Source organism: Phycomyces blakesleeanus, assembly GCF_001638985.1.
Source record: "Phycomyces blakesleeanus NRRL 1555(-) unplaced genomic scaffold PHYBLscaffold_7, whole genome shotgun sequence".
Classification (NCBI taxonomy): Eukaryota; Fungi; Mucoromycota; class Mucoromycetes; order Mucorales; family Phycomycetaceae; genus Phycomyces; species Phycomyces blakesleeanus.
Window position 1 is genome coordinate 1164300 of NW_017265140.1, and position 24802 is coordinate 1189101.

The following is a 24802-nucleotide window of genomic DNA, read 5'->3' on the forward strand; positions in this document are numbered from 1 at the left end:
CAAAAGAAAGAAAAAAATTAGTGAAAAAATTAAATAAATATAGAGATTTACTGATGGTGTATTTAATTTTTTTTTTAATTTTTTTATTTTTTTATTTTTTTTTTGCTGTGTGCCCTTTAACATTAAGCCTGACTCCGGTCTTGAAAATACAGGCTCACATAGACTCACCTATAATAATAATAATATATATTTAATTTATTTATTTATTCTTTAATGTAACTATTATCATTATTTGATTCTCGGTTTATTGGCTTCCAACAATATAAATAAATAAATCATAAAGTGAAATAAAACAATGGGTTGTTGGGCCATAAAGTACAAATGCTGTTAAAAGACGTAGTACACAGTGCATGGTTACTTTTGATTTTAGGCAAACCACATGCCAGTCAGAATCCTATGTTTGGGTTCTCTTTTGATTTTATTTTATTTTATTTTATTTTATTTTATATATATATTTGGTCTGACTAAAAGATCCCTACCGGAGTTGCCCTATCCAGTAACAGCTGCTACACACTAATAATTATATGAATGAATATTTCTATTGTAATCATCTCAAGCACATATACACCTTTACCTTTACCGTAACCTTAACCTTTGCCTTTACACACAAAAAAAAAGGGGGGGACCAATGATCGAATCATTACAAACACTCTATAGAGCTACATATACTGTATATACAGGTCTTTGTTTTATGTTTTGTATGATTCTAAATAGCCTTAACAACTATCAATACCAATAGTGATAGTAATATTTAATAAAGAAAATCAAAGAACTTGACTTGTTCTTATTCTTATTTTTCTCTTTGTAAAATAAAATATAGTAGATAAAAATAACCAACAACAATAGTCACACAAATATTGCCACGGTTTTGTATATATATATATATATTGGATTACTGGGTTTTGAATAGATATTTGGATTTGGGATTTTATTTTCTAAACGTCAATTTTTTATTTATTTATTTATTTTTAAAAGAGATAAATGAATTGAAACAAAACTATGATTGAAACAATAGAGACGATTATGGTTATGATAATAATAATAATAATAATGAGATATATAAGCATTTTGTGAAATTATTTGATCTTTAAGAGAAAAAGGAAAAAAAAAAACAACTTTTTTTATTTATATATTTTCTTATTACTTCTTTGGCATTTCACATTCACGTGCCACCTCGAGAGGTCAAGCAAAACACAGAAAATAACCAAGGCATCAGCAAGTCCTCGTTTTCTGTTTTGTTTTAGTGCTCTCCTGTATAGGCATATAGACAACCTCATGCACACACGAATCCATAAGGGCTGTTTATATGTTGTCGTGAATTGCATTACACTATTTAATAATAATATATATATATATATATATTCCTTGTATTTTAACAAGTGCATACACACTACGCCAAATATCTTATTCAAACCCCAGTACAACAACACATTTGGAGTTTCCCGACAACGGAGCACAGGCCATCACAAAAAAAGCCAATGGCTGATTATTTACCAAGTACATGTGTTTCTTTAAGGTATAGTACCATAGCACCATAGTCATTTGAGTATCCTTTTTTTTCTTTACTATAATTTACTACTAGTGTCTACTATCTATCACAAATGATAGATAAATAATCATCAGACACGCATATATCTATAAGAAAAAAAAAGTAAAGTAGCTTAACATAAAACACATCAAGTAAAATAGAGAGGCTTTATATACAACATAGTACATATCTGTAAAGTTTTTGACATTTCTTTTCTGGTATCGCAAATATATACATACAAACAAGACGGCTGTTTATCCAATGCACAAAGTAAACCTTTAGTAAGTCTGGTATATTAAAGACATTAACTGTATGTGTGTTTTGGAATGAGGAAAAGAAAAAAAGAAAGTCGGCATAAATTTCAGGCAAGGTAGGTTGGTCAGATGATGGCCAATCATATATTAGCCAACTATCTAGACGGACACATCTTGGGAACAATCGCTTTTAAAGTAAGGTCAAATTCTACACATGATATTATCATTATTATTGTCATTATTATTAATATGTGGAGCAGATGAACCAGAAAGTGGTCAATAGAGTCTTTCATGCTATCTATCTATCTATTTATTCATTTATTTATAGTCTGTTGTACTTTGGGATTCTGAACTCAAGTCATCAAATAACAAAGCAGTTTTATCAAAGACAATTGTCAACAAGAAATAGATAAATCAAAATCCGTTTCAAAGCCTCATACAAATAAATCTGCTGTTGCCAAATCCAAGTCTATTCCAATTTGAGCAGCCAAGGCTGTCAGCAAGAGAGGAAGCGCCCGTCCCTCCCCCTTTTTTTTAAAAAAAAAATTATACTCTAGATACAAAAGACAATCAAACCACTTTATATAACTCCAATTTCTTTTTTTTTTGGGTCATTTCTAATATTATTTTCGTTTTTAAAGAAGCACAGTCTTGTAGACAGAAACAAGATATGCACAATTTAAAAAAAAAGAAGAAAGAAAAGACCCGAAAGCCAATGTTCAAGCAAGCTGTGTTTTTTTTTGTAAAAACAGAATTTACGTTCTGGGACTATTATAAAGAAATTACAAGGCTGTATAGATTGTATCTCTATAGCAACATAGCATTTTGTATCCATGTAGCCATATATATATATATATATATAGTCTATCAGAGTCTAGTGACCATAGATATGTATTTTATTCAAGATTCTCATATATATGTTTTTTTTTGGTCTTTGTTATCGGCAACTTGATTTAAGCAGCACATGTCATTCTTGATGGCGCATTTTCTATTATCCATGAGCCCTCCTCTTTTCAAAGACATATTTGGAATAGAAAATAACCATCACCCAAGTCTGTAATATTCTACTACACAGCGAAAATCAAATCAAAACTCAGTAATTATACTTCTCCTCGTCCTCCCTTTTTTTTCCATTTTTTGATTTCTTCTTGTTATTCATTGTACGTCTATATATATTTTTTTGTATTGATTCATAATCAATAATATGCAATATTCAACAAACAAAAACAAAAGAGAGATGTATTTAAATATTTCAATATTATTTTCTCGTGGGAATGATAATATTCTGTTTCGGGAGGTGTTTCTTGTTTTGGGTTTTCTACACCGCTTGTCATTGCCATGCAACCTTTGTAACATCTGTAATGTGCGCGTGTAATTTGTGGGTGTAAATTTTGTGTAATTTTTGATTTGCATGGCTTGAATGTGTAACACACCCAGATTCATTCAACTCACTCATTCAACTCACTCATTGACTCTTTATATATATATATATATATATATATAAATATATTACACAAAAAGGGTCCAATCCTTGACCTCAAAGTTATTCAATAAACCCATCATCTCTTCATCAACCAACTCTAAACTCACACCAATCGTCTCTGCAGACGATGCCTTTTCACTACTCTTTTCAGCAACAGCCTGGGGTGCATTGATCGATATCACAATGTCGGTCTTCACACGTGCCAATCTAATAACAGCCATTACAATATGTACATGATTGTATGCGCCGTCCTTGCCCTCATTAAATTTTGCTACTTGTTGAGACCCATGTAGTACATAAACAGATGTTGTTTCAGCCCTATTATAATATATATATATTACACACAAGTGAGTGAGTGAGTGAGTGTCAGTATGAGCATAGATATACTATTATCATTATTTGTATTGATGATAATAAGAAAAAAAAATATAGCCACAATAGTAGTAATAATATAGTACTCACGGAAGCAAAGGACTAACATTTTGAGGTAAGCATGTCTGAACAGACTGGATGCTGAATGAAATAGCATCATTATCGCTAGCCAACTGCGCAAAATGGAATCTATTATAATTATTGTTATTATTAAAAGTAATAGGAACAATTCATATATATATATTTACTTTGCTACTTCATCTGCTTCGGCATCAGCTTGTTCCAATAACTCAATAATCAGACTTTGCTGTGTATGTGTGTCTACAAACACCTCTTGGTTGCTTGGGACCTCTCGGAACAGACTTTATATAATATGCATGTATTTGATTAATTCAACAATACTTACATTACATTATACTACATCACCAAACTTCTTTATTTTTATTCTTTAATTTATTATATTTATATTTTTATGTATATAATAATAATAAAATGTGGTTTAACTGTTATTTATATCGTTTACCTTGCGTCTACAAACGAAGACTTGATTGGTGCTACAATAGCACCTCCAAATAATAACTGTCTTGAATCTGCCATTTGGAAATCGTTTATTTGTAATCCTTTTTATTCAAATATATATACATATACACACACACATATATATATATATATACTTTTTTTTTTTTTTACATATTTCTCTCATTTTGATTTTTTGATTTATCTTTAATTTTATATTATTATACGTGTGTATAATTTCTTATATGTAAAAAGTCACTTTTTTTTTATTGCCGTTTATTTTGATTTTTGGTAGTGCGATAAAGTTAAAACCGGTCACAGTCACATGACAGCTGTCATTTGTTGATTTCTCTAAGCAGTACATGTTTTTTTTTTATTTATTTATTTATTTATTTGTTTCCAACTCCACCATCTTCTCTAACCCCCTCCCCTCCTCCACTACCTCTCCCCTTTCCCTTGTATTTATTTTATTTTTATTTTAATATATAAATAAATTAAAATACAATACAATGTCTCAGGCCATTGGTAATGTAAGCATTCTTCTCTATTTAAATAAGCAAAAAAGCACAAGGCACAATATTTTTCAATTACAATATACGTCTTTTAACATGCAAATGCATATATCTTTATTCCAATGTTAACGTTAATGTTAACATTAATTGGATTTTTTTTTTAAAAAAAATAAAAAATAAAAATAAACAAGTACAATATTTGATATATTAACTCAATTCAATTCAACGTTTTCTTGTTTATGTGTGTGTGTGTGTGTGTATATATGTATTTTATGTACGTTTATTAGACCGCACTTGCTTATGCCCGCGTCTGGCATGTAGTTGATGCTCGTCAACGCGTACTTGGTCGCATGGCCACCAACATTGCCACTACACTCATGGGAAAGCACAAGCCAATTTACGACCCTGCAGGTAAAATCAATATGCACACACATAATTACTTTACTCACCTTTACCTCTGTCTTCTTTTTTTTTTAAAAAAAAACCCAATATTATTCATATTATTGCTATTATATAGCTGACTGCGGTGATTATGTCGTTGTCTTGAACGCAAAGGATGTCATGGTTACTGGAAAGAAGGCCGAACAAAAGCTGTACAGACACCATACTGGACATCCTGGTGGATTAAAAGCAATCAACTTTAGCAACCTTCAAGCCAAGGATCCTACCGAGGTAAGTTATAATAAAAAATGCAAATATACATTACCTGAATTAATTATTTAACTCTTAATAATAATAACAATAATAACCATTTTGTTTTTATTAGTCTATTCGTAAAGCAGTATCAGGAATGCTGCCAAAGAACAGATTGCGTGAAGTCAGAATGGAACGTTTGTTGATCTTTGAGGGTGCCGAGCATCCTTATGAAAGCAATATCATTAAGCAGCACGGTATCACCAACGTTACCAACGCCACCAACACACAATAGAGAAGAGAGAGAGAGAGAACGAACGAATTGACGAATTATTGATTGATTTTATTTTTTGTAAAGAAAAGAAATATTATGATTGAAACAAACAAATATATATATATATATATATATATATCATACAATTGAAGATGGATCTAATACGTATAAATTTCACTCCCACGATCGAACGCACGAACGCAAAAAAAATGACATACAAAACATACGCTTACTCACTCACTCACTCGCTCAGCTGCAAACAAACAAACAAACATACATACACACACACACGCATATATATATATATATATACTTCTTCTTTTTGTATACAAAAACAAGATTTTATTTTTGCTTTTATTGTTTGCAAACTTGAAAGAAAAACAAAGCAGACATATATATATATATGTGTGTGTGTAAAAAAGGAAGAAAGAGGAAGAAAATGAAGGAAGGAGTGGAAAGTAAGAGAAAAATAAAAGGAAATAAGCCGGGCTTATAAAGAAACGAAGAACAGGGAAAAAAGAAGGAAATTAGTGAAAGGGGAATTCAGGTTAAGAGGGAGTGTAAGTGTAGATATGAGAGTGAAAGTCAGGGGAAAAGGCAAGATGAATAACTAGAATGATATCGATAAAAACGACATGGCAAGATTCCAAGGGTGCAAAACAGAGAGATAGATAGAGAGAGAGAAACAAGTCAAAACGAAAACAAAACAAAACAAAAAAAAGATATATAATTTTGTTGTTGTTGCTGTATACATACATACATATATATCACAAGCCAAGAAACGGACAAAGAGAAACAAAACAAAACAAGAAACAAAGAAGTAAAGATAGATAGAGATTTTTTTTTTAAAAAAAATAAAGACCCTTTTTATGTTGTTGCCGCTGTATTGTGATCAACAGAAGCCAAAGGAATAGGCGAGGGAGAAGAAGGAGAAGAAGAAGGAGAAGAGGGACAAGTCTTCTTTTCGTCTGGCTTCTGTCCATCGCCTTCCTTTTTAATACTCGATGATTCTTCGGTCGACAAATTATCTTCTGTAGGTTTTGTAGACGCTGGTGGTGATGGTGACGCAGAAGACACAACCTCACCTGCCTCCAATCCGACACTATCGCGACGTGCGGTATCTCTACCAGCAACAGGGCTTGATGCAGGGCTTGGTTTGGCGATCGGTGTTGTGCTTGGTGCAGCAGTTGGAACAACTGTTGGATCAGTACTTGGAGCAGTACTTGGAACGGTGGCTGGAACAGTGGCTGGAACAGTGTCTGGAACGGTGGCTGGTGCAGTGGTTGTGGCAGTGGTCGGAGCAGTGGTTGTGACAGTGGTTGGTACAGCGGTTGGGGCTGGGGTTGATGCAGTGGCCGGGACAGTGGCGATTGTGGTAGTGATTGGCCGGGGAGTAGTAATCGGTGCAATAGGTGTGGTAGTAGAATTAGCAATAGTGGCAATTGTAGAAGTAGAAACAGAAGAAGTATAGGTAGAAGTAGTAGTAACAGGAGAGAAGATAGCAGCAGCAGAAGAAGAAGAAACACCAGCACTAGTAGTAGTAATAGCAGTAGTAGCAGTAGTAGCAGTGATAGAAGTACTAGAGCTATCTTCTCTTAAAATTTCCTTTTGTTGCTGCTCTTGCTGCTGCTCTTGCTGACGATGTTGATGTTGATATTGTTCTTGTTGTTGTTGCTCTTTTTTTGGCGAGTGTGCAGGTGATCTGGATGAGTATAATTCGCCTTCCTCTGGCTTGCGGTCATTTTTATCAACCATCATCATCATCATTGGCTTCAATTTCAACTCGGGCATGTCCTTTGTCGAGGATCCCTCATTCTGTCGTGCCTTTTTGCTATCTTCCGAAACATGTCCTGCGTCAGGCAAAAGGGGTCGCTTGTTGTTGACATTTAATCCACTGTTTCCAGCTGAAAGTACAGGCGCAGGTTGAGGTACAGGTAAAGCGGCACCTACACTAGTACCATTTCCATTTCCATTTTCATTACTGTGGCTACTGTGACTACTGCTTCTACTACTACTACTATTGTTGTTGCTATTATTATTATTGTTATTATTATTATTATTATTATTATTTTGGTTGTAGATGTGATTATAATTGCGGTTGTTGTAGTTGATGTTGCCGCCACTATTACTGCTGTTGTTATTACTGCTACTCTTGCGATCAATAGCTCCACCCATACTCAAGAGTGTGTCAGCAACAATCTTGTCGTGACTCTCTATCGAGCGCGACATTACAGATCCACCGGGAACATTTGCTCCTGATCCTGGCCCTATCCGAGAGTCTACTTCCATTGGTGTTGCTACGTGGCGAGATCTCGGAGACTCAGCTGTGGAAGTGATATTGGTATTGGTAGAAGTAACAGCTGTCGTCTTGGAATACGGATCTGATTCAGATACTCGAGATTCATGATAGCTGTGGATATTATGTTGCTGTTGCTGTTGGTGCTGGTGTTTCTTTACACTCGGGTAAGGAGCGTATTGCTGACGGTGATAGTCAGTGGTAGGTGAACGAGATTCAGATTGGCGAGCACCATATGTGTGATGAGGTGTTGCTCCTCGGCCTGGATGGTCATCAAGTCGCTGAGCTTGTTGTTGCTGCTGTTGCTGTTGTTGCTGCTGACTGTGTTGGCTTTGCTGTTGTACATGCTGTGATTGTTGCTGTTGCTGTTGTTGTTGGTGATGAAGCTGCTCATCTGCATACGGAGAAGAAATACTACGACCTGATCGGCTACTCAAGCTCTCGTAACCTCTATCTTCATTTTTGACTGGACTGCTATGATAGGATTGGTGTCGGCTAAAATGATCATTTGGGCGGCCATGCGACTGATGAGGATGTTGATGATGTTGAACTTGCGGTTGCGGTTGCTGATGTGGCTTCTGTGGTGGTTGCTGCTGTGGTTGCAGTTGTGGGGACGGTTGTTGAATTTTATGTACTGTTTGCTGATGTGCTGCTACAGCTTGTTGTTGTTGTTGTTGTTGCTGCTGCTGCTGAGCTTGTGCTTGTGCTTTTGCTTGTTGTTGTAGCTGCGCTTGTTGCTGTGCTAGAGCTTGGGCTTGGGCTTGGGCTTGGGCTTGGGCTTGGGCTTGGGCTTGAGCCTGTGCCTGCGCTTGAGCTTGTGCTTGAGCCTGAGCCTGAGCGTGAGCGTGAGCCTGAGCGTGAGCTTGAGCTTGAGCTTGAGCTTGAGCTTGAGCTTGAGCTTGAGCTTGAGCTTGAGCTTGAGCTTGAGCTTGAGCCTGAGCCTGTGCCTGAGCCTGTGCCTGAGCCTGTGCCTGAGCCTGTGCCTGAGCCTGTGCCTGTGCCTGTGCCTGTGCCTGAGCCTGTGCCTGTGCCTGAGCCTGAGCCTGAGCTTGTGCCTGTTGTTGAGCTTGCTGTTGCTGTATTACCTGCTGCTGTTGTAATGCTTGTTGCTGTTGTAGCTGCTGCTGCTGTTGTTGTTGTAGCTGTTCGTGTTCGATACGAAGCTTATATGCATCTGCACTTCCTGTGCGAGGCGACACGTGTTGTGGATCATATACCGTGCCCTGCATATGACTGCCTCGGGAAGGAGGACGTGGTCCGGGGACAGGTGCAGGCATGTGTGATCCCAGGGGAGACATTTCATTAGGACGGGCATAAGATGGTCGCATGGACATGAGAGGGAGATTTTGTGCATTTTGATGAATGGGTGGAGTATGTTGTCCACCACCACCACCACCACCACTACCACCTCCGTTTGCACTTGTGCTTGTGCTTGTACTTCCATGGTGACGGGCATGATTACTACTGCTGCCATTATTACCATTATTATTACTATTAGCACCACCTCCGCCTCCATTTCCATTGCTATTTCCATTGTCGTGCATGATTGGGTTCATTTGAGTACGATCAGAAGGGGTTGGTGCACGCCCTCCTCCTCCTCCGATATCCGGGATTCTGACATCCTCTCTTATATGGGAAGCCCCTGTGTTATTAGCACTATTGTTGTGGTTATGGCTATGGCTGTTGATGTTGATGTTGTTGATGTTGCTGCCATTGCTGCTGCTGCTACTGCTGTTGTTGTTATTATTAGGTGGATAAGATGGGTAGATTACGGGTGATCGACGACCAGAAGGAGCATTCAACATAGGGAGATCACGACCAGGACCGTTACCAGCACTTCCGCTAGGGCCGTTTGTAGATCCATTAGGAGCGTCATGAGAATATCCGTGCTATTGGTAAATAAAATGAATAAAATTAAAAAGGTGTATATATATATATATATAGATATAGGTGTGTATGTGTATGTGTATGTGTATGTGTATGTGTATTTTGAATAGCCAACTCCCTCCCTTCCCTTCTTCCTTCTACTATTTTCTCCTTCTCTCCCTCTTGCTTCCCCTTATCCTCCTCTTGTTTTATTTTTTATTCATCAATTCATCAATATATTCATATACATATATGTCTGTATGTATGTATAGCTATATATTCATTCACATACGCATACACACACACACACACACACATACATATATATATACTCATTCATTCATTCATTATTGTCATTGTTATTGCAATTATTTATTTTTCTCGGGGTTGGTGTGGGTGAATCTTACTGGTGGTAAATAAGGCATTGAAGCACGATCTTCCCCAGATCGCTGGGAGTTATTTGGTGCGGTGTGGTAGGAAGCCATACTAGTCAATCCTCCAGGAGCAGAAGGCTAAATAAATAAATGATAGAATGAATGTACAAAGAATATAAATCAGTCAATGTAAATGTCAATGTCAATGTCAATCAAATAATTAATCAAGTAATTAATCAAAAGAACAGGTTTACAGAATCCCTTTCTTTTTTTTATGGCTTATTTTTTTCTTCCCCTACTACTACTACTACTACTTCTGATCAATAGTACTTAGACTATTTTTCTTCAAAGACAGGTATCATATATTGATCTTCTCCTTTACCCTTTCGGATTTCTTCTTCTATTTCTTAATCACATCTCTCTAACCTCTTTGTTTTCTTTCTCTTCTTCTTTGTGTCTTTATTTTAGCATAGTTTAGTTTAATCTTACCTGACCATATGATGAACCATTGAGTGGCTGTGCATTGGGGCCGTTCTGGTACTGGCTAGGATTTATGACGTCCTGAGGTGGTGGTGGGGGTGCACTGCTTGTTCTATACACAGAACATAATGAATAATGAATAATAGGAATAGTAGTCAACTATGATAGTTATATTAAAAGCTGGTTTTCTATTTTGAAAATACTAAAATATATGATTTGTTTCTTTCTTTCTTTCTTTCTTTCTTTCTTTGTCTCTTGTTTAATTTTAATTTTAATTTTAATTTTAATGTTTTTTTTTTTACCCCTGTGGTGTGTGGACAGTCTGGGATTTGCGTAAGAGTTCAAGACGTTGTTTGATGTGAGGATTGTTTGGGTCTAATTCGGCGGCTCTTTGATAGGCATCCAGGGCGTCCTGGATCTGATTGTTACAAGACTCATAAAGAGTTCCAAGATCATACCAAACCTCACTAATGTAAGGGTTTAGTCTGATGGCTCTACTGTAAGCATCCAATGCATCCCGATACTGTATTATATAAAAACATATGATTAATGATAAATCACAACCATCATAATGAATATTGGCTCTACTTACTTGGTTGATTTGATAATATAATACACCTATTGAGCACCAGAAGGTTGGATTGCGTGCGTCGCGATAGACTGCTTGCTGGTATGCTTCGTACGCTTTGTTGTAGTTTTGTTCGGCCATGTAGCATCTTCCCAAGAGGTACCAGGATTGGGCGTCATTTGAGTCTGATTTGAGAGAGTGGGTGAGGTATTGGATAGCTAGAGATTGATCGCAAAACGATGTGTTTTGCTGATGATAGAGCCAGCCGAGTTGCTGGAGTACTTTGGCGTGATCAGGGTTTTCTGACAACACGCGTTCATAATCTCCTTTTGCCAATTCATACTAAAATAATAATAATAATAATAAAAAAAAGCATCAATATAAATAAATCATTTTTATATATATATATATATATATTTAAAGCAATTAAAGCCATTAATCACATGAATTAAATCAATCAACCAATCAATCAATCAATCAATAAAAGCAATAATGAAATAGATAGATAGACAAAATCCAAAAAAAAAAAAGAAGTTTATATTGAGATTCAGACTTACATCTTTTTGTTGTTCGTGTACATGACCAGTTTGGAACCAAATGTCTGATTCGGTCAATGGTTTAGGAGGAGAGTGAAGGATGTATCTGAAGCACTAAAGAAAGAGTTATATAAATTATACCACATGTTGTTATTGAATTCTTACCTGTAGACTAAGATCAAACTTTTGCTGCTGCTTGTATATAATACCAAGCCGAAAGTAGATTTCATTGGCCTTTTCAAATTTGGGATCCATTTTCATTACCGCAGAAAATGCCTCTTCTGCATGTTCAAGCGAGCCGTAACGATCATAGAGTATTCCGATTCCATACCACAATTTAGGGTCCTATTAATTTAATTATTCATTTGAGTATTTGATTATTGAATTGATTATATATTCAAACTTACCTTTGGATTTGAGAGATGATATAGCGCTTGTTGGTAGGCTTGATATGCTTCCTGAAGATTATCCATCATCAAGTAACAATGACCAATAGCAGCCCAGGTCTCTCCATTGCTCTCTTGGATAGCCAAGATTCGTTTAAAGTATTCTACAGCCTATTGATACCCACCAAAGAAAAAGAATTAATTTTTTTTTGGTAATAAAGAAAAATGGGTCTTTACCCTAGCAAAATGTTCACGACTTCTGCAGAGAGACGCGATCTGTGTAAGAGCAGCAATTGAGTATGGGTTGTGCCGAAGAGCAGATTCGTAACAATTCATAGCCTTGTCATAATCTGTCATCATTTCAGCCAGATTTCCTGTATAGATATTTATAGACATTTGTGTTTGTGTTTGTGTTTGTGTTTGTTGGTGCGTATTTGTGCGTATTTGTGTATTCGTTTATGTAGTGCGTGGTGTATAGTGTACGGTGTGTGAGGTGTGCATGTATTTGATAGGCCCAAGGCGCGTTGATTGCAAATAGTAGTAAAAATAAAAATAAAAATAATATTAATATTAATATTAATATTAATATTAATTAAATATTAAAATAAATAATTTTTGTTGTATGTATATGTATATATATAAACTATAATAATATTTGATTTTGATTTTGACTTTGATTTTAACTCTGATTTTGATTTTAATTCTGATTTTGATTTTTGTGTTGTTGAGTTGGGTTGAGTGGAGTTGGATTGAGTGGAGTGGAGTTGAGTTGGATTGGGTTAGGTTGAGTTAAGTGGTCTTACCCATAGTCAGCCATGTCTGCTCATTGACCGTCGCAAGCTCCTGAACAGCACCTGTTTGCTGTTGCTGAACTTGTTGTACTTGTTGTACTTGTTGTTGTTGTTGTTGTTGTTGTTGCTGCTGTTGCTGCTGTTGCTGCTGTTGCTGTGGTCCTGATGCAGCCATAATCTACAAGCTGGATGAGCGTGATGTTCAAGTTAATTAGCAAGTGCTCAGCATCACCACACATACACATTCACACACATATAAAAGTGGTATGTTTTTATTACCAAAAATGATGTATAATATATTTATATTATGTGCTGTTCTTATTATTATTCGTATTCGTCTTGGTCTTGGTCTTGGTCTTGGTCTTTATATATAATGTGTATAATATATAGAATTATAAAGGAATGATGAGAATGAATGAAGAAGAAGTATAAAATAATATGCAGAAGAAGAACCAAAAAAAGAAAGAAGAGAAAAAGAGAGAGAAAGAGAGAAAACGAATAGTAAGAGTAATAACTAGTAATAATAGTAATAACTAGTAATAGTATTAAAAAAAAAAAAAAAAAAAAGAAAGGGCGCACGCACGCACGCACGCACTACCCTCTCTTTTTCTTTGTCTTTTTTTTTTTTTTTTTTTTTTTTTACGTCTTCTTCCCTTCTATTCACAATATAAATAAATAAATAAATAAAAGTATTATTATTATTTTTGCCTTTTTGTACACCTTGTTTAACGAACCGCTCTCTGTCTCTCTTTGACTGTGTGTAATATAAAATTACACACGCACATGGATATACCAAAAACACAAGAAAAAATAAAAAAAATAAAAAAAAAATCACAATTATATATTATTTATGTTTAACTCGGGTCCAGGGCACATCAAATCCCCGCCCATTACACCAAGTATGGCAAGTGAGATGAACCATCCCATCGGCAGCAAAACCCCCGTGCGTATATCTTATTATAAATTATTTATATACGTTATATATATATAAAATACAGAATTTATTTATATTATCTGTTTAATTTGTGTCTAATTTTTTTTTGTGTTTTTGGATGTGGTGTAATTAGCATGCATTACAACACTTTAATCGTCTTTGTCTTTTTTCTTTCTTTCAATAAAAGGTCAAATTAACCTATATTACTTTCTCCCTGTATTAATACTTCTCCCTTTACTTCCATACACTCTAAATCTCCCTCATTGTCCTTGTTCCTTCTTGATTTCTCTTGTCTTTGAAATAAGCATTAGTATTATTTATATTATCAATGTACTTTTGCAGATAATATAAACCAACCAGCTCCAACATCAATGATAATGCTTTATTTTATTTTATTTTATTTTATTTTATTTTATTTTATTTATTCGACAATCAAATCCTTGACGTTCCAATCTTCATAGGTACCGTCGGGCATAAACCGCCGGACAATCAAAGGAATCTTCTTTTCTCTGAGTTCCTTCATAGCAATAACCAAAGGATCGGACTCACCATCCAATTCAACCATGACAGGAGCATTCAAACTTAATACCAAAAAAAAAAGTCAATACAAATAAAAGAAAGTAAATGAACAATTATGGTTGTACCTGATCTGAAGTGCGCGAGTACCAAGAATTCTTGCTCTTTCGTACTTTGTCATATAAGGAGTGGTATGCTTGTCCTTATTCTCGACAGCATCTCTGGGAGTCTCGCCCTGACCAGCGATAGTCTCCTCGAGAATCATGATCGTGTCTTGTTCGGGCCCATCCTCAGGGATTCCATTCACATCATCCATAGGTTCATCCATAAAGTCCATCTAATCACAATACCATTCGTCATTCCAAACAAGACATTATAGATTGATTGAATATATGATTATACAATGTGTACTGTATACTCTTATACATTCACATCATTACATCATGTACTCTTTTGTATATGATGTATAGTGATAATCTCAACTTACTGGGTTGGCATCGTCCTCGTAACTATAAAAGTAAATAGAATAATAAAGACAATTGTTTTAATTAATAAGACTATTATTTTTTGGGTGGTTATTCTATAATGTCATATATATACATGTATTAGATAATAAAAAACAAGAAAAGATACTTGCTCGTATCCATTGTGGCCTTCGTTGTCAGACATTATTTATATATATCTATATATATTAAAGCAATCAACAAAATTGACAAAATTGATGCAAGAATGTTTGCTGGTCTTGCTAAGCCTTTGTGTGACTGCGGTGCAGGGAAATAAATCTCTCTAGAGGATTTACTTGAGTTTAGGGTTGTCTTTCTATATATATATTTTTAAACATCAGACACACACTTGTATATCTAATTATATAATAAGATACACGCGTATGAATATACAAATACAAATATATCTTTTTTGTAAAATTATATGCTTGTAACACGAATATTAAGCAAGTCATGAGACATATAAATAAAATATAATAGAGAAAGAAAGTAGTAATAGGAACAGAGACCAAGGCCAAGGGAATCAAGAGAGAAACCAACTGAGCAAAGATTAGATCAAGTGCAATATAATATATACAATCTTAAAGGGGGAAAAGAAGTACTAAATAAATAAATAGACTATATCGATGTATATGAAAATAACGGAAAATATATAAACTCTGGCCATACCAAGTAGCCAAAGACTATCTTTTATACTATACTACAGACAAAATGGCTTGTAATAAAGTAATAATGATCTTATAGCGGATAATGTATAGTGCGTGTGTTTTATATATATATATAAAGTCCTTTGGCCCTTTAAGGTTGTACTTCTTCTTTGTAATAAGGATTATATAAATAATCAAAGCAAGTACATGCGTATAAACGCAATCCATTGTCTCACAAACTGTCGTCGTTACGAAAGAACTACACACCAACCAATATTACTATATATATATATATACATAGTATATAACCTCTCCTTCTCCTTCTCCTTCTCACTTCACTTCACTTCCCTTTCCTATCATCCCCTTTATCCCCCTTTGCCCTTTTGGTCTCCCGTCAGTCCCCCCACACACACATATATAAAAATGTATGATATTGTAAGTTAATAGTTTCCTAAATATACACAAATAATAATAATAATAATAGTGTATATTTGTATTATAAAATTTACGATTATTAGTTTTCAGAAAATAAATAAATAATTTTTAATTTATTAGTTGCGCCATTGATCTTTTTATATATGAATCTAATAATATTCCTTGCATATACTACCCCTCCAACTCTATCCAACTCCTCCTTATTTATCATCTTTCTATCTTCTTCTTTGTATCTTTAAAATTTATAAACCAACTCTCTAAACTCTCATCAAATCAAATCAAATCAAATCAAATCAAACAAACAAAACAAAACAAAACAAATAAATAAAACGTTTCATGGATACAAAAGATATAATGATTTAGTGCAACAAATAAAGAGAAAGAAAGAAAGAAAGAAAAAAAGGGGGGTACACAAAGAAAGAAATAAAATAAAAGAAGAGGGTTTACAAGCGTTATTGACATGTTTTGGGTGGATATGTGTGTAATGTAATGTAATGTAATGTAGTGTAATGTAGTGTAGTGGAGTGCATTGGCTGAATTGGCTGCATTGTGTGCAGTGTGCAAAATGAATTGAAAAATAAAACAAGATAAAATGGAATAAAACAGCAGCGGATTGTACAACAAACTCAAAAATAAAATAAAGAACAAAAAAAAAATATAAAAAAAAAATCAAATCAAATGAAAACAAAATAAATAGAAAAAATTAAACACAAAAAAAAATAGTTGGAGAAAAGGTAGGAAAAAGGGTACCTCTTTTAAATAAATATATATATCCCCCTCTTTGGATCTCTTTTGTTCTCCATTTGCAAGAAAGTTACCCGAGTGTATGTAAATATATATGTGTATAATGGAGGTGTAATTTTTGTTCTTCTTCTTTGTCTCGCTCAATTTCTTTCTTGTGTCTTGATTCTTCTCTCTCTACCTTTTTTTTTCCTAGGAGGAGTGAGTGTTGGGTGACTCTTTAGGATCCAAGCTCAAATTAAAGTTCAATGGCAATCCTGTGGGCGAACTTTCATCATAGACCACAACAGATCCATCGTCATTAATCGTGACTGATGAGATACCATGAATCAATTGAAATGGATTCTTCTGTCGCTGCTGTCGACCTTGCTGATGACTATTCTGCTGGATCTTTCCATAGATACGTTTTCCATATGGTGTACTACGGATCGAAGGCAAAGACGGTCTAATACATTCAACCAGCTTTTATAGAATATTTTATGCATTTTAGAAATCCAAAACCATCTGAATGTATATATATTTACCTGAACACGTTGATCTGGATCGGCATAGTCTAAACACGTCTGGATCACATAGTTTCCAAACGAATCTCTTAGCAACTGATCCATATTGGTCTTTATGGCCAACTCGGCAATCAAGAGTCTGCGTGTCTCTGGCTCAGATACACGAATACACTTTATAAATCATGATATGAATGATATTTGTGAATATGTTCAATCCAAAGTCATCACAGTTCTATTAAGACCTTTGTGTGTATTCTGTCTTACCTTTTCAATCACATTCGAACTAAACTTCTGAACAGATAGATCACACACATGATCAAGGAACCGTCTTACAAGCCCATCCGAAAACTGAACATCTCCTAAATCCAACACATACTGGACCACATAGTTCCCAAATGGATCCTGAACAAGAGGAAGGGCCAAGAATGTGATCACACTCACCAGTTGTTCCTATTATCATCAGTCAATTGGTTAATTAATTAAAAAAGTATTTTAATTTAATTTAATTTAATTTAATCTAATCTAATCTAAAATATTAAACTCTACCTTTTGATAGGGGGCTGCATGGTCAATGCATCGTTGCAATACACAGCATCCATGCCTGTGTGTGGCGACCTTTATACAACTCGCACTCACAGCATCATATATAAACTGGTTGTTTTCGGCAGACAGGCGATGGAGGCATTTTTGAATAACATGGTTTCCATTAAGGTCCTTGATCAAAGCAACCACATTTGGAGCCAATGCAGCTGTCACAGCCTGGATCTACAACAACAACAACAGCAACAACAGATAATAAATAAGAAAAAGAAGAGTGGAAGCAATTAATTATTTAATAATTAATAATATATATATATATATATAAACAGGTATATTTCTAAATTTTACTATCAACTTACTTGTTCGGGAGTCACCAGAAACTCAATCAACTTTTGAACTGCTCTGGTTCCATGCATGTTTAAAGAGATACTGAGCAGTTCTGGAGCAATAATGGTGACAATGATGCCACGCTGTGTATTACTGCATCGTTCCAATAGTTTTTGACATAGATAGTTTCCAAATGGATCTAAAGATGTATATTTATATAAAAGTTTTTTTTTTAAAAAAAAAAAAAAAGATATAAAGAAATAAATTACCTGTCATGAGCTCAACAAAATGTGAGTGAATTTCATCAAATATCATCTCAAGATTCTGTCCATTTGGTTCTTCGAGTTTCTTTTGCAGGAATCGACAGCCATTCTGGTCTTTGCAGATCTCATACAAGCTACCCTGAAAGTCTTCAAGAGACGCGCCCGAGAACCGATTGGGCTCTTGTTCACTTGTTTGAGACCGCCTTTGAGATACCGGACTATTGATACTGCTGCTATTGCTATTGCTATTACCATTACTGTTACTGTTACCATTACTACTGCTACTGCTACTACTACTACTATTATTATTATTATTATTATTATTATTATTATTATTACTAATAATAATAGAGTTGGAGATAGTACTAGTACTAGTGCCAGTATTAGTATTCGCAGTACCAAGAGCACCCATAATACTAGTGTTGTTGTTGTTGTTGTTGGTTGTGGTAATAGAAGAATTGGCAGAATTTCCATAGACAAGGGAATTCTCTAATTCGGGGTATCCAATACTATGCCTCGCAGAACCCATTAATAGGTTTGTGGCTGACATTGTGGGTGTGGTCGGCATGGCATTTGTGGTCGTGGAATTTGATGTCTTGTCACTCATGGATGAGAGTGGTAAGGTTGGAGAGTAGATTGATGTGGTACCAATCTGGCCGAATTGAAAGGCAGGAGAGTGCACAGCAACATTCATCATCATAGGTGAATTGACACCATAATGCTGCTGCTGCTGCTGCTGTTGTTGTTGTTGTTGTTGTTGCTGGTGGTGGTGGTTATGGTGCTGTTGCTGTTGTTGTGAGTGTAGTTGATGTTGCTGCAGTTGCAGCTGCTGTTGTTGCTGTTGCAGTAAAAGCTGCTGCTGCTGCTGGATATGTTGAACATGCTGGTTATGATACTGGTGATGCTGAGATGGATTATGGTTGTGGTGGTAGATGTTAGAAGGGTTAAAAGGCAATCCAGATGGAAGGCCAGATGACGAAGATGCTGAGGATGATGATGAAAGACCAGATGAGAACCCAGACGCAGACGCATTTGCAGACGCATTTGCAGACGCAGAAACATTCGCAGACGCATTTGCAGACGCAGAAGTAGAAACAGATCCGGAAGACATATGAGTAGCTAGACCACCTGAACCATTGGATGAGACTGGCTGGTCTGGTTGGATTGAGGACAGGGATGACATGAGAGGAAATGCTTGGGTAGAGTGGACTGACGAGCACTGGTCTCCAAGTGAGCAACAAAGATGGTTTCCGGTTTGATTGGGAGAACATTTGTCCAAGTAAGTGTTGGCCGTACTGTTGTTGCTATTAATATGATCAGAGACGCCTGTGATTTGATTTGGATTGATATGACTATGACCATACACATGTCCATGTCCATGTCCATAAACTCCTCCTCCTCCTCCTATTAGGTTATGACTTTGAGGTTGACTCTGGACTTGGCCGTGAACATAGTTTTGGACATGGCCGTATGTTTGGGCTGTATGGCTAGTGTTGTATCCGTGGACCTGGCTTCTTACTGCGGCAGCAGAGGCAGCAGCAGAGGCAACCTGGAGATCAGAGTATGACTGGGAGGTTGCGAGTCTGTTGTTCTTTAGGCCGGTTTCGTAAGAGTTCCGGCCATCGCTAGTCGGTGGCCAGCCGTATGAGAACCGCCGGGATGCACAAAAGGCGGCCTGAACACGGGCATGAGGTAGGTCTTCCATTGAAGGTGTTGGTGGGGCGGGGTTGTCGAGGTACTGTGTCCATGACTTGCTCCGTAGTGACTCGACACTCTTGTTCTGCCTGGCCGAGTTACGTCGTAGTGATAAGGCTAGATCTGAATGTGCAGGAGCAAACTATAGATTTCACGCATACATAAGGTTTTATATATATATTATTTAGTGAGTGAATCAGTGAGTTGGTTTATGGATGGTGTTTTTGGTATTTGAATATAAAATAAGGGGGTGAGTGAGTATGAAAGGCTTTTTTTCTTTATAATTACTTTTTGTTAAAGAAATATAAAATAAGATGGATAAATACAACAGATCCTCGAAAATCAATATAAATTAAAATAAAAATTCTTACAAGTCCTGCATAGCCGTCGTGCATAATTGCTGACAATTTCTCCGTTGAGCCAGTCAGGTGTCTTAGGTAATAATTGCTGTGAGAGAGGGGTGTTGTTGGTAAAGATTGATGATCTTTAAATAAATAAATAAATAAATAAATCAAATCAAATCAAATCATTTTACACGCGTTAGTTCCTTTTTGACTACTTTTTTGTTTGCCCTATATTTTCTTTCTATTTTACTCTTACTCTATTTCTCTCTCTCTATTAAATATATAAATATAAATAAGGGGGAGAGGGAGGGGGGGTTGAATAAAAGAAATAAATATATAAATTGATAAATTGATAAATAGAAAGAGGGGTGAATATACTATAAATAATAAATAACAGAAAGAAGGGGTGAAATATATCTATACAGTTAAAGAGGTATATAGACAAATAGACAAATAGGTATTGTGAAATATAGAGTATAAGTCAGTGAATGAATGAATGAATAAGTGAGTGAGTGAGAGCAAGAGAAGGGGTAAAAAAAAATAGGGATGAAAGAGGGGATAAAGAGAAAAAAAATTAAAAAAAAGAGGGGGTAGTGAAGGAGTGGAAGAGGAGTGAGGAGAATATAAAGATAGAGAAGATAGAGGGAGATGAAGGGAGATGAAGGGAGATGAATGCTATATACTAGAGTCCTGTCTTTTTGGTTGGATCCAAATCAATTGAATTGAATTGAATTCAATTCAAAAAGAAAATTATTATATTTTACCTGGTCCATTTACCCCTTCATCTTCACAGAAAAGGTGTTGACTCATCCCATTACCCTGAGTCGATGCTGATACTGGGAGTGTTTTATGATTATTGTTGTTGCTTCCAATTGTCATCCCTGCTTGTGTTACTGGTTGTTGAGGTTGTTGTTGTGGTGGTGGTGGTGGTGCTGCTGCTGCTGCGGCTGTTGATGAAGATGAAGATGCTGATAATGATGATGATGATAATGATGATGATAACATTTGGGTATTGGTTGAATTTGGAGCTATGGTGGCTGTTGTTGCTGCTGCTGCTGCTGATGATGGTGTGGTTGAATTGGGAAGAAAATTTGGATAGCGTGTGTGCTGTATTGATCCAACATCCACACTCATTGACCGGTGTACAGGCCGATTTGAATAAAAGTCAATCAAATCCTGTTTGGGAGACATCAAACCATGCTGCCTATAAGACAATCTTTACATATTTAATATCAACAAGAATCATAGACACATACATATGTGTACGTGCACGCGTATGTGTGTATATATATATATATATGGGCGTTTGTTAGTGTGAATTAATATCTATAATATTCACACACACGCACACACACACACACGTATATATACATGCACTCACATACATATATATACATACACACACACATAGATTGTTATTCACTACATTACACTATACTATACTATAGGTGTATGTACGTATGTATGCATAAAGCGAAAAAGTAAAGGTACTTATAATATTGTTTTGGATTTTGAATTACCTTTCTTGTCCTTCAAGACGGATAGCAGTATCGAATAAAGCAGACAGGTCATCAGTGTCTGCGCAAATTGAATTGCGTCGCGATCCAGGTACTGAACGAGAAGCTGTGTTTAATATTGTCATTCCTGCTGTTGCTGAATTTGTTGTTTGAAAAGGTTCTGTTACAAGTGTGTGTGATGTCAAGGGAAGAAATGTGTCATTGGGATGAATTGAATGAAGGTCATTACGATTGGGTTCAAATGGTGACGACTGTTGAATAGGGTTTTCCTGCGTCATTCTTGATAACAATATTATTACCACTACGACTACTACGACTACTACTACTACTACTGCTGCTGCTGCTGCTGCTGCTTCTGTTGTTGCTATTGGCTATTGGCTATATTACTACTACTACTACTACTACTACTACTACTACTACTACTATTACTCTTTTATCTTATTTTAGCTTTGTTTTAAAAGTACAGAGAGAATGAGGTGAGGCAAAGGAGTCTTTTTGTAAAAAAAAAAAGGAAATAAAGAAAGAAAGAAAGAGAAGAAGAAGAAGATAAATAAAAATAAAATACAAAAAAAAGCTGTTTGTTTAGTGTACAGTAAATTAAGAAGGAATAAGAAGCATAAAATAAAATTTGAATTTTTTGTATATAAAATAAAATAGATAAATAGGGAGTGATCTATATAATTAACACACCATACACCATATAATAGACATATTTGCTGCAAGTTTTTATACATCATTAAAGCATCTGAACATTAGTATAGAAATCAGAAATCAGAAAATCAAATTTGATATCCTTCTTTAGATTTATCTATCAATATTTCCTTTTCCTTTTTATATAAAGAAATTACTCATAGAACAGATAGAGTACAAGGTCAAAGTACAAGGTCAAAGTGATGAACAAAGAATAAAAAGGGGTGTAAAGAAGTTGTAGGGCAAGTGGATCGACAAAGTAATGATAATAATGATTATAATAGAGCTGGATGGATTCAACAAAGATAAAGATTTCATTTTCATTTTTATCTTTCTTTTCTTGCTTTATTCTTTTTATGTTCTACCCCACCAAAGGCGATCTTTATTTTTCTCTCTCTCTCTCTCTCTCTTATATATATATAAACTTGTCTTCTCCTTGACACTACCACCCTGACTTATTGCTATTCTTCTTCTTTTGGCTGCGTTGTGCATATAATTTATGTGTGTGTTTATCATTGTTTTAAAAGGAAAGATTGAAATCTATCAAACCATATCTATATAAATAAATACATATATTAAGCAGCTATAATGTATAGGAAAATCAAGCACTGAAGAAGAATAGGATCAAGCCAGTGAATTAGGGCCCTAATAAAAAATAAATTCGCTTTCAAAGTCTACATATATATTGTGTGTGTGCTTGTTGTACATTACACACCTTATAGCCACAGTAACCGTAATACTCATAATTCACGAGGAAAGAGTAAAAATCCCATTTTCTTTTTCTCGTGTTGACAGGGGGTCATTTATACACACACACTTGACTAAACAAGAAGATCAAGGTCAAGGTCAAGGTCAAGGTCAAGGTCAAGGTCAAGGTCAAGAAGAAGATCAAAAAGAAGATCAAAAAGAAGATCATAAAAAAAAGGATTTAATACTCATTTTAAGAATTAACCTCCTCACTCTTTTTCACCTTATTAATCATTTCATCAACTAATCAACTCTCCACCTTTTTTTATATATCACATTCTCAAATTCAGATAAACACACTTTCCAAGTCTACATTTCATATTCACTATAGTCTACACTATATATAAAAAAAAGGGGCGATTTTAGTGAATCGTTGCTAGTTTTCTAGGGTTTAAAGTGTGTTATATGGTTGAATTTTATTAATTATGCACCAATTTCTCTCTCTCTCTTATATGCATTACACTTTTTTACGCCACCGTGTTTTTGCAGTCAATACAAAAACATCTTTTTCTAACTTCTTCAACCCAGTACAAGAATTAAAGCCAATAAAATTATTCAAATCTAATAGCTTACCAGCAGTACCTTGGGTGAATCGTAGGCGGTAACCAGGAGAAAATATTTTCATCTTCTTTGAATTCTTGTCAGCCTTTGTCTCAAACGACCACCCTTCTAAAAACCTTCTTCTGATTGTCTTCTAATACGTCCAATCTGAATAACGCGGGCAAACCTTTCAGGTATAGTGCCATTAAATAGGACAGTTGACGAAGTGAAGACGAAAGATGTGGTACAGGCTCTCCAAGCTGCACTTTTATTTCTTTTTTGAAAATATATAAATTAATAAGGCTATCATTCCCCTTGTTCCTCATATCCTTCCATGCTAAACTAGTCATATTTGCTGCTATTGATGCGGTAATTGGGGAGGTAAAATGTCTAATACGTATACGGAAAATAATAAATAATAGTCCAAATGGTAATAGTCTTGAGTACCAGCGGCAGGTAGCTACCACATCTTTTGTCTTCACTTCGTCAACTATCCCCATTGTATGTCTTGCTTAACACAATTGGTGTTGACTCTGTTACGACTACATATGTGGTACTATTCTCAGTACTAGACACAAATATGGCTTCGGTAATCTGCGCTCCTCTGGAATGTTATTCATTTGGCTTAAAGTAGTTTTGGTCAAATGCATTAGCCGCCAAACTCAAATTGGCATGCCATTTGACTTCTTTTGCTTGTATTCCTTACAGTATTGCGTGAGTACTTGCAGCTGATCTTGTGGAGTGTGCTGTCTATTTTTTGGTATCAATCTCTGCTTCTTTCAAGATCTTGGTCACCCAGTTGGCTACTGTTGTCGGTTTATCCGAGCCAATGATCCCAAGAAAAGAGTGTGGTCTATATCCAACTTCTTCCTAGCCATAGCTGTTCTTTTCACAAACCAATTCAAGATCAAAACTAGGCAGACTTCTGAAGTGCGAATAGTTTCTAACTTTGAGGACTTGGCATGAGCCTCTTATGGCTTCTATGCAAACA

At 35.5% G+C, this 24802-nt stretch overlaps 6 protein-coding genes across 6 annotated transcripts; 1 reads left to right on the forward strand and 5 right to left on the reverse strand.

Moving 5' to 3' along the window:
* Positions 1–154: 154 nt before the first annotated feature.
* On the reverse strand, positions 155–1542 carry PHYBLDRAFT_166773 (hypothetical protein; the record flags this gene model as incomplete). Its single annotated transcript, XM_018435479.1, has 3 exons — positions 155–168; positions 1145–1329; positions 1415–1542. The coding sequence occupies 3 exons, from the start codon at positions 1540–1542 to the stop codon at positions 155–157; spliced, it is 327 nt and encodes a 108-aa protein (XP_018293576.1).
* A 1749-nt stretch (positions 1543–3291) lies between these two features.
* Positions 3292–4234, reverse strand: PHYBLDRAFT_143789 (hypothetical protein; the record flags this gene model as incomplete). Its single annotated transcript, XM_018431069.1, has 4 exons — positions 3292–3583; positions 3728–3826; positions 3886–3999; positions 4161–4234. The coding sequence occupies 4 exons, from the start codon at positions 4232–4234 to the stop codon at positions 3292–3294; spliced, it is 579 nt and encodes a 192-aa protein (XP_018293577.1).
* Positions 4235–4952: 718 nt separating this feature from the next.
* On the forward strand, positions 4953–5593 carry PHYBLDRAFT_110748 (hypothetical protein; the record flags this gene model as incomplete). Its single annotated transcript, XM_018428181.1, has 3 exons — positions 4953–5076; positions 5183–5337; positions 5432–5593. Coding segments are annotated over 3 exons (441 nt in total), but the record flags the coding sequence as incomplete, so codon positions are not given.
* A 796-nt stretch (positions 5594–6389) lies between these two features.
* PHYBLDRAFT_38479 (hypothetical protein) lies at positions 6390–12474 on the reverse strand (the record flags this gene model as incomplete). The annotated part of the gene is made up of 9 exons (XM_018440109.1): positions 6390–6912; positions 8423–8605; positions 10667–10691; positions 10891–11111; positions 11181–11498; positions 11714–11806; positions 11858–12037; positions 12100–12249; positions 12316–12474. 9 exons carry the CDS (start codon positions 12472–12474, stop codon positions 6418–6420), a joined length of 1824 nt encoding a protein of 607 aa, XP_018293785.1. The 3' UTR covers positions 6390–6417.
* Positions 12475–14222: 1748 nt separating this feature from the next.
* Positions 14223–14967, reverse strand: PHYBLDRAFT_123949 (hypothetical protein; the record flags this gene model as incomplete). The annotated part of the gene is made up of 4 exons (XM_018428962.1): positions 14957–14967; positions 14807–14828; positions 14448–14656; positions 14223–14384 (listed from the first exon to the last, which is right to left on the reverse strand). The coding sequence occupies exons 3-4, from the start codon at positions 14654–14656 to the stop codon at positions 14225–14227; spliced, it is 369 nt and encodes a 122-aa protein (XP_018293579.1). The 5' UTR covers positions 14807–14828; positions 14957–14967.
* A 2059-nt stretch (positions 14968–17026) lies between these two features.
* On the reverse strand, positions 17027–18480 carry PHYBLDRAFT_98829 (hypothetical protein; the record flags this gene model as incomplete). Its single annotated transcript, XM_018444075.1, has 6 exons — positions 17027–17107; positions 17170–17319; positions 17413–17598; positions 17695–17913; positions 18048–18214; positions 18285–18480. Coding segments are annotated over 6 exons (999 nt in total), but the record flags the coding sequence as incomplete, so codon positions are not given.
* Positions 18481–24802: the final 6322 nt, after the last annotated feature.